The 22,143-nt window shown below is 40.0% G+C and overlaps 4 protein-coding genes across 5 annotated transcripts; 2 read left to right on the plus strand and 2 right to left on the minus strand.

The window, feature by feature from the left end:
* Positions 1–38: 38 nt before the first annotated feature.
* LOC135342377 (aprataxin-like) lies at positions 39–1,009 on the plus strand. 2 transcript variants are annotated; one of them, XM_064539108.1, is made up of 2 exons: positions 39–203; positions 352–1,009. In XM_064539108.1, the coding sequence occupies exon 2, from the start codon at positions 359–361 to the stop codon at positions 962–964; it is 606 nt and encodes a 201-aa protein (XP_064395178.1). In that variant the 5' UTR covers positions 39–203; positions 352–358; the 3' UTR covers positions 965–1,009. The 2 variants fall into 2 exon arrangements, with proteins under 2 accessions (XP_064395178.1, XP_064395177.1); XM_064539107.1 differs by having other exon boundaries at positions 43–203; positions 348–1,009.
* Positions 965–8,316, minus strand: LOC135342375 (glutamate decarboxylase 2-like). Its single transcript, XM_064539103.1, has 10 exons — positions 8,169–8,316; positions 8,020–8,116; positions 7,137–7,263; positions 4,939–5,252; positions 4,284–4,363; positions 4,178–4,232; positions 3,781–3,962; positions 3,094–3,325; positions 2,742–2,846; positions 965–1,426 (listed from the first exon to the last, which is right to left on the minus strand). The coding sequence occupies exons 1-10, from the start codon at positions 8,180–8,182 to the stop codon at positions 1,133–1,135; spliced, it is 1,500 nt and encodes a 499-aa protein (XP_064395173.1). The 5' UTR covers positions 8,183–8,316; the 3' UTR covers positions 965–1,132.
* Positions 8,317–10,172: 1,856 nt separating this feature from the next.
* Positions 10,173–19,109, minus strand: LOC135342371 (laminin subunit gamma-1-like). Its single transcript, XM_064539099.1, has 12 exons — positions 18,055–19,109; positions 17,483–17,671; positions 17,028–17,201; positions 16,073–16,975; positions 15,820–15,966; positions 15,592–15,756; positions 15,261–15,381; positions 13,741–15,047; positions 13,286–13,573; positions 13,020–13,157; positions 11,275–12,530; positions 10,173–10,794 (listed from the first exon to the last, which is right to left on the minus strand). Exons 1-12 carry the CDS (start codon positions 19,019–19,021, stop codon positions 10,306–10,308), a joined length of 6,144 nt encoding a protein of 2,047 aa, XP_064395169.1. The 5' UTR covers positions 19,022–19,109; the 3' UTR covers positions 10,173–10,305.
* Positions 19,110–19,681: 572 nt separating this feature from the next.
* Positions 19,682–20,572, plus strand: LOC135342479 (maternal embryonic leucine zipper kinase-like). The gene has a single exon (XM_064539210.1). It carries the CDS (start codon positions 19,682–19,684, stop codon positions 20,570–20,572), a length of 891 nt encoding a protein of 296 aa, XP_064395280.1.
* The last annotated feature ends 1,571 nt before the right edge of the window (positions 20,573–22,143 follow it).

A 22,143-nucleotide genomic window follows, 5' to 3' on the forward strand; every position in this document is an offset into this window, starting at 1 on the left:
TCTAGGCTATAATTTTTATCCAAGTAGTTAATTGGGCGGAGTCCAACCAACTGCGTGGTTGGTTGGACTCCGCCAAATTAACTACCATAAAAATTTGACTCCCAAATTAATTATTTATGTCTGAGTGCCTTGTGTTCTGAGTTTTGAAGCCACTGGATCTATATATATATACATCACTGTCCTCTTCCTGTCACATCTCTATGGTCAGCAATAATTAACAGCAACTTGCAAGATAGCATTAATATTGTAGGTGGCTGTTTTATAAACCCTATGAATCGCTGCTATGATCCTCTGCTTTTTCGGTATTCACTTCCTACAGTGATTAATTCTATTTCCACTTAATCTAGGTAGTGTGATTATGAAGCGTGCTGGTGGGGCATGTGCGTACACTCCTGCCAAACGACCTAGTGCTGGTCACTGGAGCACGAAGCTAATTGAATGTATGGGGAACCCAGACATGGTGGTGCAATCTGATGATTTGACGGTGACTATTAAAGACGGTTACCCTAAGGCAAAGCATCACTATCTGGTTCTACCAAAGGAAGACATACCTTCACTAAGACATATAAACAGAACTCATATCCCGCTAGTGAAGCAAATGATGGAGAATGGGAAAACATTAGCCAAGAAATTGACAGAGAAGGATGGGACACTCAAGTTTAGGCATGGATATCACGCAATACCAAGTATGGCCAGGTTGCACATGCACGTTGTAAGCCAGGATTTGGTATCTCCATGTCTGAAAAACAAGAAACATTGGAACTCCTTCACAACTGAGTTTTTTGTTGAAGCGGAGCAAGTCATAGAATTGCTAGAATCAAAGGGAGAGGTGCAGTTTGACAAGAGTAGGTTTGAAGAATTTTTGAAGCTCCCACTGAGGTGTCACAAGTGTGAGGCAACACCTATTAATATGCCCAAACTGAAAGCTCATTTGGAACAACACTCTAGAAGCAAGACTATGTGATTTGGTGCTTTCCCACACAGAGATCATAATTATTATGTATAACAACATGGTAATGGAGATATCTATATATAATTATATACATGTATACACCTGAAAACAAAGTACGAAAAAAAGCAAAAAATTAGGCCTAAATATTTTTATGAAAATTATTATGGAAATTGGCAATGCTCACACAGCAATGTCATGCCCCAGTGCTTCTATTTCATCAAGCACAAAGTCCATATCTTTTTTGGTGGACATTGGATTGATGATCACCATTCGGAGACAATTAGGCACACCCCCTGGCAGTGGTTGGTAGGCCATCATCATGTTGCCCTTGGCTACCATACGAGCTTTGATGATGGGAGCAACTTTATTCAGCCTTTCTGAGGAAACTATACGGAAATCAGTCGGTCCTGGTACTGCAAGGTCATCCAAGCAAGGGGGGACATACCAAAAGCACACATTGGTGAGGTCAGGCTCCTGTGGATGGAATTCAGTATAATTATTATGATAAAATAATGAAGAGAGACAAGATACAATTGGAATCCCTAACATGGTGGAATCCCGCAACTTTTACTTAAAAAAATATTCCTGAAAAGTGCATGTCTCACTATAAACGGCCATTTGCTTAATATTAACCTATAGGTGGACGTTCCAAAAGATGATAGTTTAGCATGTTGTTATATAAGTATTGGTAGATCTTCAATTTTGTGACTATAATAATTATTGTGACATGAAAATACTATAAGGTAAAACAGGTGACATATTTTTGCAGGTATTAATTTCTGCGAATGAGAGTAAAATCACAATACTCACGAATAATTGGAAAATGCAATGTTAAAACCACTTGCAAGTTAATAACAAACGTTATAAATCCTTAAAACGTATTTCACAACAGCAGAATTTAATACCAAAATGCAAAATGCATGTGCTAATGTGAAGATGAAAAAATTTATTATGCACACGTCTCAAATTCATTTGCTTCACAAAAGCGTTAGGACAATGCTCCTCAAAAAACTTCATTACTATAGAGCAATTTTGATACATTCACACGAATTTTAGAGTTAGTTTCTAGCTGTGATAAAGTTACATGTACCGTAGTAACCGTTGAACCGCCCACCTGTTTTGATAACTTCATTTAGGCTAAACAAGGGGTGGGCGGATATTTGATTATGTGCTACTGAACCGTGCAAGCGCCCATCCAAGAGAGTTATGCTGGTACTTTCTGTGAAAACGACACAGCTCCATATTCTGTGATCACAGAAGACACTCTGCCACAAGAGAGAAAGGGGCCTGAGCTGGAAGTAGACCATGTGTTTTGGTGTTCAGAAGAAACAGTCGTATCTCGAACGCTTGATGTCTGTTCTAGGATAGATCTAACAATGTTGTATACATGTAGGTCTATAGCTAGTACTAGTAAATTTTAAAGCCTTGTTTTGTGCACGTTTATGAGCTAGCTAGCTATTTAATAGTAGTCTCTATAAATTAACCGCTCTTCCTTGAACACAGGAAGGGCGGCTGATTTATGAGCCTAATTTAATAGCTGCACAGTTGTATCATGTTGACCTTTGACCCAATTATACGCATGTGCAATAGTGGGCGCTTCTACGATTGCAATTAGGCCTCTACAGGACTTTCAGGCAAAAGTAGGGGATGGGCGGTTATTTGATATGGGTGGTTCGACGGCTAGCTACGGTATGACCGTTTGAAAATCTGTGCAACATAAGTAATTAAACTGCTGGCCATGCAATCTTAGTTAGTTCCTATATACTGGTACAACAAATTTTTATCTTACCTGAACAAGCAGTCGGAACCTTGGCCTCCTTGCTTGTATTTTGTCCTTGAAATAGTCCCTAAGATCCATGCACCAGTCTATTCTCTTTTCCAAACCCAACATCCCCTGTTAAAAGAGCAGCCCAAAAGATGTTATGATAAGTTTTTTGTCTACATGCAGTTAGAGTTGTTGTACGACATGCATCATTTCTGGGGTTTAATAGGTATCATGATGAGGATAAATGCATGTGTATAACGACGATGCCAAACACCCTTACATGTGCGTGTACTTGGAATTATGAGGTGCATATGCAGAGTGCTAAGATAGGCAATAATTATAGCATCGACGAAGGAGAATAACAATGCATACGTACCTCATGCTTCCACATGAGCCAAAGCTTGAACACGTCGGCAAGACGTCCACACTGAATGCTCTTGTCTCCAGTATCCAAAGAGCTGTCGTAACTTTTCTTATCCTTCTGAAACAGGTAGCCGGCTTCAGTAGAGTTACATTCCGCTAGCATGTGTTGGTGTTTTGTGACGAAACAAGAGCACTGAAGAGGAGCACCCATAGACTTGTGAGGATTCCACGTCATCGAATCTGCCCTGTAATTAAAAGAGGGTATACATGCATGCATTTAATAGGGACGTCATACATGCATGCATTGCTGTTTTAAACCTTAAGCTTCATAATGCAAGTATTTTTCAACCAGTAGGTTTCATACCTGTACATATGTAATAATTATATCCGTACAGCGCGACATTTTTAGGCACTTAAATTTCATGGAATGGCCTCTAAAAAGCATTAAATTTTTCGTTGAATAACTTTCGCGCTATTTGGTTAAATGACATTGATACATGTAGCTATAATCAACGAAAACAGTGAAACATAAGCCCCTGGAAAATTTCACGGTATATAGAAGTTTAAAAGTATTTTCGCGAGAAGCAATTTTAACATAATCATTAAAATTAAGTGGTACGTACTGTATTATTATTATTACATCGATCTATATCATTCTGCAAGTCTACACACAATTAAGTTACAAATAACGATGGCTCACCTCTCGATTCCTGCTAGACTTTGCCTATGTTTTCGTGAGAATAGCAATGCCCCTCCCACTGCAGCATCAACATGTAGCCAAACCTTGTGCTTCTCACACACATCAGCAACTTGATCCAGGGGGTCAATGGACCCAAGAACTGTAGTGCCAGCAGTTGCAACAACTGCTACAGGAACAATACCCTGCATGTACGTCGTATGTGCAGTCAAAGATATAAACAGAGGAAAAGACTTCAACAGCTATAGAGTATATTTAAACTATTATACTACGGGCACCGATGTATTCACTGACAGCTTCAGGCCGAAATTATATTGCTTAAACTATTTGGAGGGTGCTTAATTTGTTATTAATTCAGATCTACAATACATTGCACTATGTGCGCTACAAGATGACTCACACTAGATACTGCTTTGGCCAATTCCGAGTCCAATTCACTTGCAATCATCCTTCCGCTACATAAACAGCAGTATATACATGTATACATGAACAAAAATTTAACTTACTTTAAGTCACACTTTATCTGCGTGACATTCCCTAAGCCTATTCCCATAACGATTGCTGACTTGAGCACGGAGTAATGCGACTGTATGAAAAGATATGGTATGGCACGAATAATTTCAAGGCTTCATTTAAGTAGATTATAAGGGTACACACGTATCTATATTTTAAGCGCATGCTTAATTATACTCATGCAACTGCTGGTTGCATTAGAATAATTATAAGCAATTATTACGTGACAGATATGTCATAGAATTGATTGAGCTAGCAAGCTAGCTATAGTGAATGAGTAGATACTTATAGCTGGTGATAGATTGGCACACTGTTATACATGCATGTATTGTGATCATCCTGAGAGAATGTTACCTAGATGAGGTGCATGGACTTGAACACCTGTTGTTCCAAGTCCTGGTTTTATAACAATTATAATGAATGCTAATGTTTTAATAGCTAACTATTATGATATAATTATACAGTTAGTCGCAAGCTAGTAGTCATCACTCGTCATGGTGACACCCAGTTACTGGGTAGAGTTGGAGAAATGCTGTATTATAATGAAGCGCATAGAGATCTGCTATTGACTCCATTAGCGCACATCCTAACTTAATTAAGTTTCTACGTATTGATGTGTACATGAACTCATCCTGACCCCACTCTCACTTGTTTAGAGCAGAACAAGGCCATCTTTGGCAGACCATAATTTCCCGCATTCCTTGACTCTGGAAACTGCTTGAACCTGGCAAGCAGAAGGCCATACAAATTTGAGATGGATCCTCCTGGTGAAAAGATTCCATCTCCTACATCCCAGCCCACCAGTTCTCGGATTTGAGTAAAAACCTGGCTCTCCATTAAAGTGTACACTGGAGCCATCTCATAAGTAAACACATTTGTATTGGACGTAGCACTGACAAAAGCTCCAAGAAGACCAATCTCATCCGCATCACCAAACAGGGTGTTGTAAAAATGCGGATGACCTGCATGGGAATAATTATAATAATAGATCATAACAATCAAGAGACGTAATACTGAGAGTGGGCCTTGTATCGACTGCTTTATAAGCATGCGCTAACCATAGTCAGAGTGTATATGTAGTAAAACAATGACATCACCACGGAAAGGAAGTGGTAGATTGAACAATCTAGCGGTATAGCAACTCCGTTGTATGCACAGTTTGATTGAAGATTTCTAGCCCTACCTGAGAGGATGCTGATAGCTACCCTTGATCCATCATTTGAACAGAGTGAAAGCTGACACTAGCCTTGTGAAACGCTACATGTATCAGAAAGAAAAGTGCTGCAAAGTGAAATATGCTGCAAAAATAGACTTTCTATGTCTCTAGCTAGCTATAGCTATATACATGACTGCACATGTACATAACTTAATTTTATTCTTTTTTCGCAAATTATTTTCGACAAAAAGTTCAGAATTTTATGGGAAAAATATCCAATAATTTGCGCATAATGCGCAAACAGTCAGTAGCAGGCCTTCTTTCTTACATTAATATCCATGGCATCACCATAGTTCAATTCCCTCATAAATCAACCGCCCGACCGATTCAACCTAGCTTGCATTGATGCGTGGCGAATCCCAATGCAGTCGGGTACAATCCTTGCAATTATTACGCAATCAGCAGTCATGCCTTCGAGTTTTATTAGCTGTACATATATCTTGCATGAGTAATGAAAGCACCACGGGTGCTGATGCCTTAATTGGTGAATGTGAGCCTAGCTGTTGCTAAAAAAAACACACACAGATATCGTAATGTTCTTACGGTAATTTTGCTGCATGCATCTGCATGTATTATGGAAACTCAAATGATGATTGATGCTAAAAACTATACCAAAGTATAAATTAAGTGTCTAAAAGCTAAAATTAATTGGCTGCAGCATCATGTCAGTAGAGCCTTGCTGCTCTCTTCTCACTCTTTCAGCTACCAATAGCTAGTGTTCTAGTGCAGAGAGTCTACTAAGTACTGTAGAGTAGCAACACTCCATGGACAAGTTTTGTTACGCGCTCTTCTGAATAGGCTGCAATAACATTCCAAGTAAGCAAAACTAGGCATAACTTGAGAACAAAGCATTATTTTACAAATCCATGATTAGCATGACTAGAAACTCTTACTTGCACTTCATTGATCCTTGAGCAGCTGTAGCAGTCTACACAGACACACACACTACCGTGCACCTCGCTTGCATATGTGCGCACTGAGGCATAAGTATTAGTTATTGCCCAGCACGATTGCATGCAGCCCTCTGGTATTATGTTGCTCCAGTGCAATATTTGGCATGTTGCACGAGGGCACCTGCATGCAATAACTAACTTGTTGCCCAATGACGTAATGACGTCAAGTTTTTCCATAAAAGACATGTGTTTTGAGTGAATTCAGTTTTGCTGAGTTCCATAGTAAATTCTTAGTTTTGCTTCCCACAACTAGTGCAAAGGGAAGTAGCCTATAAAAGGGACCAATTGCCGTGGGAGGGTGGGCCATAACTCAAAAAGCAGATTTCATCTACTGCATTTACACACAGTGCAACAACATACCATAATTACATTGCACTGCATTACATGGTAGTGATGCAACATGCCATATACAGAGCACTGGGTTGCTTTGATCTGGAAACAATAACCTATACGTAACACTAGCTGCCATACCACATAATATTATACGTATAGCGGGTATATTTCGAGAGTATAAACTTTTGTTTCGGGGAATGACCGTTAGTTAGAAAGGTTTTTGGGGATTTAATTTTCGCAGAATAGCACCCTTTTTGCAGCATGCATGCATGCATGCATTCGTGGGTATAAAATGTTCGAAATATACCCACTATACGGTATACAAACGAGTATATAACACTCACATGTGTGCACAGAAAGTGAAAGAACTTTATCACAAAGAGACAAAATGTCCTTTGCATCCACTCCATTGTCCCCTACTCTGAAATCAATCTGTTTGTTGAGCTCGCTAGGAAGTTTGAAATCAATAACCTGCAGCAAGGCAAGTGCATAAAACAATGTCCTAACGATCAAGTTACTGCCAGAAAAAATCTTGACGGCTATTTCGTTCGTTTTGATTGATCATAACTATTGTCAAGACAGATTATTTCAATTACTTTGCAAGCATAATAAGCCCAGCCAGTAGTGTGAAAACATGTACATCAATAAAGCTGAGTAAGGCTACTTTCCTACACCCTTTGCATGGAGTGGCCATCATGGACACGATCTTTCACTAACATCAAAAAATTGGTTACGCAAATGTTGCGGTAACAATTAATCATGTGCGGTCACCACCCGCGTCTTTTGTCAGGAAATTTATAGATTACAAGTGTCTATAACGTCATTACCATCGCAGTTTGTCTTTGACATCACAGAAACAGAACACTGAATATCTAACCTCGGTTTAATTAATTTAAATAATATGTAGAAGCTGCTGCAAAGTAAAAAACAACCAAGTAGGTTTGCAGAGACGTCAGCGCTAAACACGTAGAAGCAGAAGATCACGAATTTGATTAAATTCCATGAGCAATCACATCCTATTGTGAAATGACCTTAATTAAGACAAGAAGACCCTCTGAAGGATCCTGAGACTATTGTTACGTAAACTATTCACGAATCTTGTGCCAGAGTTCGCTATCCATTAATGTCACTGTGGAACATTTTTGCTGTTATATATGCCACAACATACCCTTGGTTACGTTGCCATGTACACAATGACGTAAGTAGTGTAAAACTTCCCAAACAAACCTTAGAAGTCCGTTCATGGTACTTGACAAGGTAGTTTTTAATCAAACCAAAAACATCATCGAATAATTTCTCATGGTTTTCATCTGGTTTCAATGACCTGTAAAAATAATGACATGGGTCTGGCAACATAGAGATCAATTCATGATCACCTTTCTGCAGCCATTCTTGGGTTTCTGCACTCAGTCAGTCAGCCTTTCTCTATTAATTAATTATGTCACTCATGCTCAGTGCAGTACTAAATTTACTTTTCAAGTTAGGGAGGGCGTGGCCAAACTACAGTCCAGAGTCTACAGAGCTGTGTTGACCACAAACATCAATGACATGTGGACAGTACAATGAAGTAAATGATTTAAGAAAGGTGACGTTACTGCTGGTCAGCGCTAAAGGGCAATATGAATGCATGCGAGGTTAATTTTTGTGGCACACACTCCTGCAGTACCAGTTAGACCAGGAGTGAATTCATGCACTGACTCTACCATGACTACAATACCCGGTACCCCCACCCTCACAGGAGATACATGAAAAGCACTGGACAGAAAAGAGTCACCGCAAACAGTTAGGGACAATCAGTTTGTATCTCCTGGTTAGACCTAGGCAGTGCATGCTGCCTTTGAAGTGCAGCCAATGAAGGTTTTTAGCACTTCAGTAACTCACTGTTCACCCTGTACCCTGAACTCGCACTTGTCGTATGTCTGACAACAAATCTACCCTCTTAATTAAAGCCACACGCCTGCATGGCATGATCTGCTCTTTATACATGTAGATCTACCTCGATCATAATGTAGATCTACCTCGATCATAATTTTTCCGCTCCCTCCCCTAAATTTTACCACTGTTTTCTTATAATTATGCTGATAGGACTGATTGCTAGCTTGGTAGATTTTACTTGGTTTACCTGTTTTTCTTTAATATGTTCCCCTATTTGTTTCGGCCACCTTATTCTTCAATTAATATCCTGTTAACTATATTGATTCTGAAGTAATTATTTACTCTGAGTTTTAGACCTAGTGCACAACTTTCTTGTAATACCAATAGATCTACTTAGCACTCATATCTCTAGCTGCTGCCTTCCTTGGGGGGTAAATAGAACATTCGTCCGATGAGGTGGCCAGGCTACGTCTTTACCCCCTCCCAAGCTGAAATCAATTAGAGGAGCTGCCTAACCCAAATCAGTCATGGTTCGGCTCACCCTCTAAGGAGCGTTGTAGAAAGGGCATGTAGTTGTACTTATGCACTGTTCATGTTTTTGTATATACCTAGTTAGTGCAAGATAATAATTATCTTGCACTAACTAGGTATGCAATTCGATATCAATCTCTAATTATTATATCTATCAGAGATCGATATCGAATCAATAGAAAACATTGAGTTTGCCCAGATCTATTTAAAAAAAACATTGACTAGTTTTTAAAGTGCACTTCGAAACTATAACTGCTAGCTGTCTAATTAAAGGATGATCTGATGAATTCCCTCGAAAAGTTCACTGCAACATCTCTACACTGGTTGTACAAGACCAAAAACTTTATGACAGTTGCATCATAGATACTATAATATCTATGGTTGCATGTTGGATGAGCTATTCAAATACCAAAAAGGAAGTGAACACGAATATGGGTACTAACCCTAAAAGAAACGCCTATTACAAAACGTACGTCATTAGTGGTCTCCCCACTTATAATAAGTTAACTCTCTATAATAATGCATGCAGTGAAAAAAGTTACAAACAAGTGCAAAAAACATTTTGTGAAAAAATGGGAAAGAGTCCACCCCCAACTAGTTAGAGAGCATGCAAAGACTATACCAACCCATAATCTTGTTTTCGAACTTTTTGTTACTTCAGTGCGCATGCTCTTCCAACCCTACTCTTTCCCATTTTTTGCAGAGTTGTATAATTATGGTTGCTATGGTAGTGATGCAACACGCCATATACAGAGCACTTAATTGCTTTGATCGGCCCACTCACTGGGCAACAAGTAACAATACAAGACAGAGGACTAAGTCTAAGACGAGTATGAAAATGCTGATTCAGCAAAAATTAATGTTAGGCGGATGGTTGTTGGAGGTGTCTCCTCTGCCCCCCCCCCCCTATCAGGGATAGGTGGGGATTAGACCTATCACATGATCTAATCCCAACCTATCCCGTGGGGCATTAGTTTGACAAGTGCATAATAAGAGGTGTATAAATTGCTATGCCAAGAATGCAGTGCATGAAATAGCAACAAGTAAACAGTCCATTAACTACTGTTCATTTTGTTCTAAAAAACTGTTTTGTACAAAGCATACATATCACCTAACACACTCCATCGGTAGGTTAGATTGCACTTCTTGTAAATAATCTACCTGTTCTTGTACGGTAATGATCTTGGCTTCTAATTCCGTTCGTTTTTGACGTTGCTCTTCAATTTTATTGCGAAGAAACAAATCGACTTCTTCAACATTAGCCAACGCAAACTCAGCTAATACATTACTAAGAAGTACCTCAAGACTATCAATAGCTTTGGGGTCTGACAGTTCCAATTGGTCGAATGCACCCTGCAACATATTAACTGCAGATTGTGCTGTACCAGATGCAGCCAATGTTGTGTTGAGTCCAGTTTCAATATTGGCTACACTTTCTGCAAGATCATCTATATCACTGAGCACATCGTTAGTCATACTGTGGATGCTCTGCACATCACTTGATAAATCCCTTACTGCATTGACAGTTGACTTTGCTTCTATGATGTTTGAAGCTTCAAATTCTACGAGTGGTGATGCCGTGAGAGACATTACATCCTGCAAACAAGAGAATGTCAGAATGAATGTCACGGATAAAAATGAGAGCGTGCTTTGTTGCAACAAAACAACGGACACTGAGCAAATAACACACAGCCAATAATACTAAACCTTGTGTGCGTGTTAGCGAACCTAGAACTAATAAATAGTAATTGCCTGGCAAATGTAAAGTGCTGAGTCAGCAATGAGCCGGGGCTCATTGCTAAGGGGGGATTAGAGAGTGAGTGGGGCTCGTTGCTGACTCAGCACTTTACATTCGGCAGGCACAAACTACTCTAGCTCAGCTTTTGCAATGTTTACTGACTCTCTGCAATTGCTCCAATGTACTGTACTCTATCTAGATTCAGCCCAGTGTGTGTCAGTTAACTCTAGCTGTGTAGTTCTGGCATAAACCAGCATGTTTCGCAAGCATAAAACGTTGGGTGCAAGTGCTTATGGTATTGCAATAATAATACTGCATGCAAGATAATTTAAACTTACTTGCTTAGCTGAAGAAACAAGATCAAAAGCCTTTGAAATGTGTGCTTTTGTTGTATTTACTCGGCCCGTTAGTTCAGAAAGTTGTTTTTGGAACAGTTCCGCTTCACTCAGTATGAGAGCAGCACTTTCGTTTATACTGGTCACATGCTGCAATGCCATATTAGCCTGAAGTGAGATTTGCAACGAATTATTGTTAAAGTCCAGCAAGTTTCGCAGAATAGTTTCAGCTAATTCTATCTGTTCGGCAACGGAATCAGCTGTCTCGTACGCTTTATTTGGAAGATCTTGGGCTCTGTTACTCTGACCAAACACACGGCTTTCATCGACTGCTAATCGAGCTTGTACAACTTGGAAGCTACTTAATTCTCTAGCCAATGTTTGATTAAGTGCATACAGTTGCTGATGCTGGTTAGAAATTTCGATTGAGATGTCAGTGTTAACGTCAGTTTCTGTTGCATGTGAAAGAGAGATTAACTTTCGTAGAATTTCTTCAGGTGGACAATCTGGTACACTCTGAAGCAAAAGTAATTGGTCTTGAAGTATTTGTAAATTTGATGTGAGGTTGTTTACCATTGAAACAATGCGATTGATATCAACAGCTGCTGCATCGAGCATTTCGTACGAATCATTTATCGATGCCGAGGTGTTGCTAAACAGATGAAATATGCTACCAGCTTCTTGCCGAGCATTTGCTAGGAACGTTGCAATTTGGATTAAGTTATTCTGAATTTCGGCAACTTGACCAGAAACAAACTGCACTGATTTAGCTACAGCCTGGGAGACATTTAGACTACTATTAAGACTAGCTTGAATACGGTAAGATGACATTTGGATAAACGGAAGCAGTTCATTTTGAATAATGTCTAAAAATGAATTCGCCGAGAAGAACTCATTAATGATACGATCAAGTAACTCATTAGATGTGGAACCAAGAACTAAAACTGTAGTGGAAGTGCTTTTTAGCGTCTCCAAAGAAAACTGTATCGACGTGCTCTGTGACTGAAGAACTTCCACTGCCACACGTACAAGGGTATTGAATCTAGTAGTTAAATTTGTCTCTCTGACACTGAGAGCATCAATAACTGATACAATATTATTAACCACTTGTTGCTTGCCTGCTAATCGAGGGTTGAAGGGCCCAAGGCCCAAAGCAGTTAGCATATCTTGGAGTTTGGTGAGTCTGTTTTGTGCGATAAAATACCGAGCTTCAGCATCCACTGCGTTATCTTCGATTTCTTGATAGCAACTGGGACATGCTGGAAAGGAATGACGCAAAAACACAATCGTTACATGCACATTAGGATGTTCAGAGAAGACACAATCCCACAAAAGTAAATTAATTAATACATGTACCGGGTACATCGTAGATTGGATGCCCCGGCCCTTATCATTTTACAACGACATTTGACCACATCTAGGCACCTGGTCACTCAGTAGATTAATCATGTGTTTAAAATAATACGCTGTGTACTACTGTAAATGTCAGTCCACTACAATGAAAATTACTTTATGTACTTCATTATTTATAGGGCTATTCTGCTTGCTCAAAAACTACACGGGTGGAGCTAGTATGCACCGTCGGGTTTAGAATGACACTGTATAAGCCTGATTGCGTTAATTTGCAAATTGCATGCAAAAAACAAGGGAAAATGCGCATGCATGCTCACTCTTTGTGTTTTGCGAATTATGCGAAATGCAATGGAAAGAAAGTCGCATTCGAAACCCAATTTATGGTATGTATGTACCTCTGCATCTTTGACTGGTTTGAAAATAATTCGTAACACAATCTCTACAATCAGAGCCAGTAGATCCAGGCAGGCATATACAGACACCATCTGCTTCACAAAATACTGACTGGGAGTTGAATTGAGAGCAGGAACATTCTGCAAACACAAACAAAGTATTCATAACCACTCAATCAGATTGCTTACGGGCAGTGATTCACATCACAACATAATTATAGTTATTGCAAACCCACATTCGCATTCATATACGTATGGTAGAAACAAACCTTGGCATCCGACAGTTGTGAAATTGAAGTACCCTTGAAGACACTGGTCACAATTATCTCCAGTAACCCCAGGGAGACAAGTACACTGTCTGTTGTCATCACATTGAGAGCTAACTGATCCAATAGTATTACAGTTGCACGGAAGACACCCAGATTCCTGGCCAAACCCGAAATAGCCTAGAGTGCAGCGGTCACAGCTCCGTCCAATCACATTGGGTAGACAAGCACACTGCCCAAGCTCCATATTACAGACACTACTCTCAGAACCACTGAGCTCACAGTCACAGTCTGAATGCATGATCAACAAAAATTAATGATGTTAAGTACAGCAGTGTTAATGTAGGTAAGTACGTATACAATGTATATACTACCTACTGCAAAGGTGAATTACGTACATGTATGTCGTTGTAGTCAGTACATTGTCAGAAAAAAGCTTCAACATGTGGATTACTCACCAGTACAGTTCTTCGATGTTACAGCGTCACCATAGAATCCATCTGCACATCGTTCACACTGATCACCCGCGGTACTCCCAAGACAACGAGTACAGGAACCCGTAGTAGTGTTACAACTAAGTGGGTCATCTAGGTTGATGTTGTTGTTGCACAAGCAATCCGTGCACAAGGAAGGTTGTCCAGTCAAGAGTCCAGTAGGATCTCCAAAGTAACCAGTTCTACAAAATTCACAGTTTTGCCCGACATGCCCACTGGGGCAATTAGTGCACATTGCTTCACCGTTTGGGAGGAGGACACACTCATCTGAAAACTGGCCACCTGGTTGAGACAGAGGGCAAGGGCAAGGTTTACAGCTAATATTTCTGATTGGATCACCAAAGAACCCTTGCTGGCAACTTCCACAGGCGGGCCCTTCTGTTGCTTGGGAACAATTCATGCACACACCATTTCCAGGGTCGCAGTTGTTTGAGAATCCATTACACTCACAAGGCTCACATGTACTCTGTGCTGTTTTTGTATAGCCTTGTGCACATCGCTCACAAGAGAGTCCGGCATAGCCCAGAGGACATTCACACTCCTCAACCCAAGAAACTTGTTCACCAAGACCAGATGATCTAACAGCTGTATCCAATCTAATTTGAGACAATAACACTTCAGTGTTGAAATTTACCGAAATGTACAGACTGTTTAGTGAAAATAGCACATATTGAAGATCGGATAGAGAAGCGGGAGTTGAGGTAACTAAATGCAGCCATCCAGCAGTTTCGTGAAACTGAACAGAAAACAATCCATCGTCAATTTCCATTAATAATGCACCAAGTTGAATGTTCTCACGCACAAGTACTACGTCATAAGGGTCTACAGAGTAATTTTCTGCCACAGCTGCCATGCCAACGTGCAGGTATTGACTGTAAGAGCTAAGTTTATTTCCAAGAAATTGGTTAGGTGCTAAAAGTTTACCTTCCAAATTGCCAGGGATAACAATTCCAGCATCCCCTTGCATCACCTCAATTGTGTCATTTTCATTGGCAGTGACTAGCTGCCAACCATCTAGTGGAACGACTGCTGAAGAATTAAACAAGGTAGACACTGAAGATCGTACAAAACCGTCGGCTGCGGAACACCGTGAGGTGAGGCCAGCACAGAAACAACTCTGACAACCGTTGGGGTTGCTCTCTTGCAAGTTGAAAGTTCCGAATTGACACAAAGAACAGTCACGATCCGTAACATTCATAACACATTCGCACTGACCAGTAACGAGATCACAGCTTTTACCAAACGATCCAGTAGCATTACAGTCACATGACCTTCAGAAAAATAAATGGTGTGGGAAAAATGGATACATGCATCTACATGTATTATTACTACGTAGATGCACCTTAGACAGGCAGCTAGGGTACTCCAGGCCACCATGATATACACATACTTAGCTAAATTTCATTCCACCCACTTTAATATGGCCTTAATATGCTCATGTATGTACTGTCACATTTGTGAGAGAGTTCTCACATGCACTGTACCTGCAACCGGACTCCTGAAAGCCGTAGTAAAATTGTGCACACCGGTCACAAGTTGCCCCGGTTACACCAGGCTTGCATTCACACACACCAGATGTATCATCACAATTGGTATTCACAGCTCCTACAGAATATGGATCAAAACGACATAATTATTATCTCGCACATATGTACATGATAGATATCGGCTCCCTATAAACAGTGGTCTTTTATTTTAGTCAAAGTAAAATTCTGTCTACTTTTATACTTATACTAATTAATACAACATTGTAGCAATAATTATGTGTAAGGTATAATTATATATTTGTATGCTGCATAATTATTTTCTTGTTACCAATAAGACTACAGTTGCACGAGAAACACTGTAGATCTCCAAGGTTTCGGAATCCTTCAGCACATGACGAGCAATCTCTTCCAACAGTGTTCTCTATGCACTGACACACACCGCTAGTAGAATCACAATAAGGGCTAATGGAACCATCAACATCACAGTCACATCCTACACATATGTGAAGAGTATTTCATTTTAACAATGAACAAGAGGCAAGTGTGAGACACTCACTTGAACAGCCACTGGTGTTAAGGTTGTAATAGCTGGGAATGCACTGATCACATTGACGCCCCCTCACTCCCGGCAAACAGAAGCATTTCCCTCCAAAAGCCTGACAAGTAGTGCCACGTTGGCTGCCAGTCTCATCACAGCTGCACTCTGTAGTGATATATATCCTTGAACAACCATTTTAGGAACAACGAAGGCATGCACTTACAATATATCTTAGCTGACTAGCTATAGAATGAAATAACAGTTCACTCACCCAATGCTCCATTGTACACAGCTACTGATATGGTGAATATTGTCAAGGCACATGACGGATTGGCTGAGGACCGAGTAATGATATGACTGTACTCATTAATGCAGTCCATGTAATCGGAAACAAGTTGAGTATGATCAAATATGGGGAGACCTGCAGCCATTATCGGGACTATAAAAAGGGAGTCAATGTCGAACATGCCGGGGCTGCCAGATAACCCTGATGAAAAATCATGGAGACTATAGTTATAGCTTTGTCCTGCACGTAGGCAAACAGCAACAGAGTTGGTTACACCACTCCCCATTGGCCACGAAGAGTAAATGATCGATGTATTTGTAGTTATCTCCTCGATACTCTCACTACAGCTGAAAGAGTCTCTCCCAACATTTGGGTTGGGTGTAATTGACAGTGTAACACTATCCCACATGGTTATTCCTTGAAGGTTGTACCTGATGTAAATGATGTACAGCCCACTTACTGGGGCAGTCAAATATCCCAACTCTAGCCTATCGGAAGTACTAGTGACACGAGCATAACCAGTGCCCGTAAATCGTTCATTTTCTCCACTGGTTTCAATAATTCGATTAGAGCTATATTTTTCAGCCTCCAGACGGAGATAATCGATAGAGGGATAGAAGTACCCGTTAATAGTTTCTGAACATGTCCTTCCTTGGATACCCTGTCTACAAACACACTGTCCAGTAATCATGTCACACTGGGAGTTAATCGAACCACCCGAGTTGCAATTGCAAGGCAGACAACCTTCGGAGGTTATTGGGATAGGTTGATAAAAGTTGGGTAGGCATTGGTCGCATTTATCACCAACAATGTTTTGTTTACACTGACACACACCGTTTACAGGATTGCATTCTGTGCTTAGGGATCCAGTGGAGTTACAGTTACATTCTGCATAAATGGAACCGTATCAAAAATTGGAATTAATGTGACAATAACATACCTTGACAGCCATCTGGGTTTTCAATAGTCAAGTTATAGAAACCAGACATGCATTGTTCACACGCTTGTCCAATCACTTGAGATTTACAAAAGCACTGCCTGACTTCAACACCCTGGTTTGCTCCTCGGGTACACTCACCATCATCTGTCACTCCAGCAAGATTGCAGTTGCACGCTTTGAGAATTAGACAAAACATAAAAAGGTGGGACTATGAATCTCATCCTGTCCTTAAAACGATAAACATATACATACACAATTTTGCCACACACATTTTAACACGACTACTATAATTACATGACTGTACCTACTGCTTGGATATCAAAGCAAATCGGCAGACATAAATTATAATTATCTTCAAGCATAATAATAGTAATTGATGATAATTATACACCAGTGTTGCATAATGATTTTCTATTATGAACGTCTCAAATTCAGGATGCAAAAAAAAAACTCACGTTGGCAGGCATTGACATCACTGATATCGAGACCTGGTATCTGATAGTGGGAAGTAGCACATTGATCACATTGTCTTCCAGCAGTGTTGTCCTGGCAATTGATGCACACACCCCCACTTGTTTCCCCAGACTGAGAGTACACGTCCGAGTCAAACACACATATTGTTGAGTGGCCATTGCAGCTACACACTGTAGGGTGTAATGATCACTGATAAATAAATAATTCAAGCTTGACTAGTTATGGTTGGTGATGGATGATACACAATCATCCAATGTACTTTGCACATACAAGACTAGTGTAAACAAATTCATATCCAATTATGCCAAACTGTGGTAAACATTCAAAAAAGTGGGTGGAACAGGTCCACCACCTACCGTGGAACCTCCCATAAGCTGAATACCAATAACTTTAGTGTTTTAGTGAATACAACCTCTCAATAAAGGACAACTGGCATACAATCTTGCACATTTTTGGGAGTTCCAGAAATCACAATTTTCATTCAAGCCTATGCTACTTCAACCAACCCTAATCTCAACCAAGCGCAATACACCTGTTACATTTATGCACTCACTTTGGCATTCAATCTCTCCATTTCCATTTGCCCTGTGCCATGGCCTATCTTGATAAAAATCTGCGCAACGTTCACAAAATTGTCCAGCGGTATTATGTTGACAAACACATTCATACTCATGTGTAGTGGGGCTTCTTGTACAGGCAGACGCATGCCCATTGCACTGACAGCTTCCAACAACATTCAAATCATTGATTGCATAGTAGTAGCCAAAGTCATCCGGTGCCAAGTCCGGGATTGGAAAGTGTTCAGCGAGCACCACTCTGATGTTGGTAGCAGTGAGAAAATCAAACAGCATGCTGCTATAACCAGGAATAGAGTCATTAGCAGATGGTCGACCAAGTCGGGGAAAGAAACTCTTTGCTCCAGGGGCTGGAGGAAGATTAATACTCTGACACAAAACAGTTGTTTCATTGGCTATATCAAGCATCTGATTCGACTCGAGACCAAATGTGTCAACACAAGAAACAGCGAAGTAATGATAGGGAGTATACGTTTGGCCATAATCATCAGATTTCAGAATGTAAAAGCTGTTTGGCATGAATGAAGCAAAGTTGAATCTTATTACTTCAACCTGTACAAGAGTTTGTAGAGAAAGTTCGATTACTACAACATTCTGTGTGTCAAAAGTATTCTCAGATTGCCACCAACTCTCTTCATTCAGAAGAAAATCAGTAATTAAACTTGGAGGGTGAGAGTTAACGGAACTGTCTGCATCACATATAGCAGAGCAGTCACTAGTGACTTCCCTAAGTATCAGGCTGTATTGTCTTGTACAAAATTCAGTAGGAGGAAATCCACATGTGCTGTTCACTTCTGGAACTTGGTTGAAAGAAAACGATTGTGTGGGTGGCTCACAATGAACAGCAATTCCATTTGCCTCGTAACACTCCGACTGGATTTGTTCTTGACCAAAAACGTGCAATACTAGCAGCAGAAATACTGTTAAGGTGGTACACATGACCATTTCGTTGAGGCAAACAGTGCAGTGATACAATGGAGCTTCTCTGCCTTGCGGTTCAGGTTCTACACAGCTAAAACTCGAAAAGGGGAGGGGCTGAGAACTCTGTGAATTAGACCGATTTTTCTCCAATCAATAGATCTAGTGTCTGTGTTACTTTATAATTATAATTATTATAGTAACAGACTGAATTTCTAGGACTCTGTACTATCGATCTATGCCTCTCATCAGCTTGCAGAATAACAAAACAAGCGGGCTATGGCCACCCTGCATTATTATGAACTATATTATAGACAGTATGTTATAGTATAGACTACTGGCGCGGCGCGGTGCAAGATATTAATTTATTTATTGTGAATACTGGGAAGCTACACTCTTATTTCCACTTCTCTGAATTCTGCCTGAACTGATCATCATTAGATCGCTCTAGCTAACTTGTCCTCTGGCCTGGTCTCGAGGGCTAGGGCTAGTGAGAGAACTGAGGAGTCACTAGCCTCGATCCCAGGCCGAGTTTTCGCTTTTATAACGGTTAGGCGATTTAAGGAGACACGTGACCTATAGGGACGCCATAAATTTTATTCAGGCGCATGCGCTGACGGTTACTCAGTAATAACTCCCATTAGGTGACTGCATCCCTCCCTGTACTAGCTAGTAACAGCTTTAAGTATGTACACTACAGTGAGTAGAAACCTGGTTGCTAGAACAGTACGACCGTTTCCAGACCTCCCTCAATACAGAGGAGATCATCGATTTGACTTGTTTCTTCCTCCATCGTACCTTTTTGGCCACACACTGGGTGATGGAGAGTTTGCAACAGTGAGATTGGCTTACAACCTCCGAACTGAAACATACGTGGCAATTAAGTGTTTCAAGCCAAGATCAGGGCAGTACATGATGCTAGATGAGCAAATAATGAGAGAACTTATGGCTACAAAAGGATTGACACATCAGCACATTGTAAGAACGTATGAAGCAATACTTTATGGAAATCGAATTTTTATGGTAATGGAATATTGTCCATATGGAGATCTCAGAAAGTACATAAACAAAACTGGAGCTTTAGCTGAAGTTGCTGCAAGGAGGTTTTTTGGTCAATTATGTTTAGGAGTTCAAAAAATGCACAATCTGGATTTAGTGCACCGAGATCTAAAGCTAGAAAACATTCTGATTGATGCAAACTTCAAACTCAAGATAGGAGATTTGGGATGTGCCAGAAGACAGATGGATAAGCAGTTACACACTGTCACAGGAAGCTACGCTTATGGAGCTCCAGAATTAGTGAGGGGGGACCATTACAATGGGAAAAAGGCAGACATGTGGAGCCTCGGGATTATCCTCTACGCCATGGTTGTTGGAAAACTTCCGTATACTGACAAAGGGCGACTAAAAAAGATGCTAAAGGACAGGATGAAAATTCCTGAGTTTCCTCTCACTCTCTCTGTCCAATGCTGTCAAATACTTTCTGGACTCCTGTCCTATGACCCACATAATAGACTATCTCTGGACGAAATCATACGACATCCCTGGATGGAGGTTGGAGTAGAAACTGAGCTGTAGGAATTAACTCCTATACTTATTATTTTGTGCAAATATTTTGTCAAAATCATTGTTTTGCGCCCATTACCTAGGCTGTAACAATTTACTGCAACAAAAAAAGACTTATAAAAAAGCGAAAACTCGGCCTGGAATCGAGGCCATGCTGCATGCAATGCATGAAGCTTTTTATGCAACATAAATTATATCTATTACATTACAGGCTATGAGTGCCACAAGCACTTTAGTGATAAACTATAGCTAAGACGGTTTAAAATTAATTAAGGCCCTTTATAAACCGAAAAAATCTAGATCAACAATAATTAGGGCCAATCACAAATTTAGCCACCCTTTTCGATCTTTGAGATTGTTTCTCTTCACATTGAATTGTGCATGTGACCATAGACATTTTATAGAAAAAAGCTGAGGGCCTGCATGCGAAAAGGATGCCATGCATGTAATAACAGGAGCAAATGAGGAGATCCTTATACAATCAATCAAAGATTTTTATCCAAATGGGAAAAAAGGGTCACACAATAGGCTTTACAACCTCTCCCCGTTGCACAATGTTTACATGAGATGACGTCTAAGTGCTGATTTAAACGAGGTCAAGGCAGTGCAGCTTACAATGTTAGAGGGTAAGCTGGAAGCACCTATTTACATAAAAATGAATAAAATAATATAATAAATAAATAGCAGTTTACCCTAGTATGCTTGCAGAGTAGTTACAGGTGGTGTGACCTTGTTGACTGCATGACTTGAGACGTTATAATGGCCGGTTCTTGAAGCACAAGCAGTCCATCTTGTGGAATATCTTGTACGTTTGGCAGCATGCAGGAGATTTCTTTTATTCTCAAGCGTTAACCGAGCCGGCATTCATCATAGGATTTGCTCCAGCTGTTATTCTCTTTGTTCCACTTGGCTTCAATCCATCTTGCTGCTCATTTTTGAATGCTTTCTATGCTTTTTATATCTTTCATGCCATGGCGACCATACCAGACCAGACTGCATGGCCGGGGCTGAGAACTATATAATTATGTGGTGCTGGCATTGTAATAACTCACTCTTCATACACCACAAATGCCTTTTTATATAGAGAGTGTATAATTATCTCTAAAATAATGTCTTGCAATTCTTTGGGTGGAGGCTGGGCTCAGGTCTATCTCTATAGTATGCCATTTAATATTAGCCATACAAATTATTGCGATAGAAAAAAGGTTTTCTGTCTACGCATTAATTAAAGTCCTCGTGCTTTCGTAAATCGTAGATCTACGTATATACAACAATATTATTTTTATGACCAACACTCACACATTTCCATCCTGGGGCCAAATCAATGTAGTTTATAGGATTATTAAAGTAGATGTCTATATAGAGATCTAGATCTAGTATATAATAATAATAATTATGACATTGAATAGATCTAATTATGTATCATGTATATCCAGGATAATTAATGATGATGCTTGCAACACAGGAAATGCGCTTGCTTTAGTAGATGTAGATCTGATCTACGCCACATTATAATTCGATCTACTTAAAAATTAGTCATTTAATTTAAACATGCTTATGCACCATTATAACCTCTATTGTAA

The sequence above is a fragment of the Halichondria panicea genome, chromosome 10 (genome assembly GCF_963675165.1).
Source record: "Halichondria panicea chromosome 10, odHalPani1.1, whole genome shotgun sequence".
Lineage (NCBI taxonomy): Eukaryota > Metazoa > Porifera > Demospongiae > Suberitida > Halichondriidae > Halichondria > Halichondria panicea.

Bases quoted from the DNA above. Each gene is read 5' to 3' on its own strand.
- LOC135342371 (XM_064539099.1), bottom strand. From the start codon at position 19,021: ATGGTCATGTGTACCACCTTAACAGTATTTCTGCTGCTAGTATTGCAC. The intron at 15,048-15,260 runs GTACAGTGCATG...ATTTTTCTGAAG, and splicing joins TTTCAGGAGTCCGGTTGCAG to GTCATGTGACTGTAATGCTA. The intron at 10,795-11,274 runs GTAAGTTTAAAT...TCTTGTTTGCAG, and splicing joins TTGTTTCTTCAGCTAAGCAA to GATGTAATGTCTCTCACGGC.
- LOC135342375 (XM_064539103.1), bottom strand. The intron at 7,264-8,019 runs GTTTGTTTGGGA...GCCTTGCTGCAG, and splicing joins ACCATGAACGGACTTCTAAG to GTTATTGATTTCAAACTTCC. The intron at 3,963-4,177 runs GTGAGTCATCTT...ACGTACATGCAG, and splicing joins TGGCCAAAGCAGTATCTAGT to GGTATTGTTCCTGTAGCAGT.
- LOC135342479 (XM_064539210.1), top strand. From the start codon at position 19,682: ATGTACACTACAGTGAGTAGAAACCTGGTTGCTAGAACAGTACGACCG.
- LOC135342377 (XM_064539108.1), top strand. From the start codon at position 359: ATGAAGCGTGCTGGTGGGGCATGTGCGTACACTCCTGCCAAACGACCT.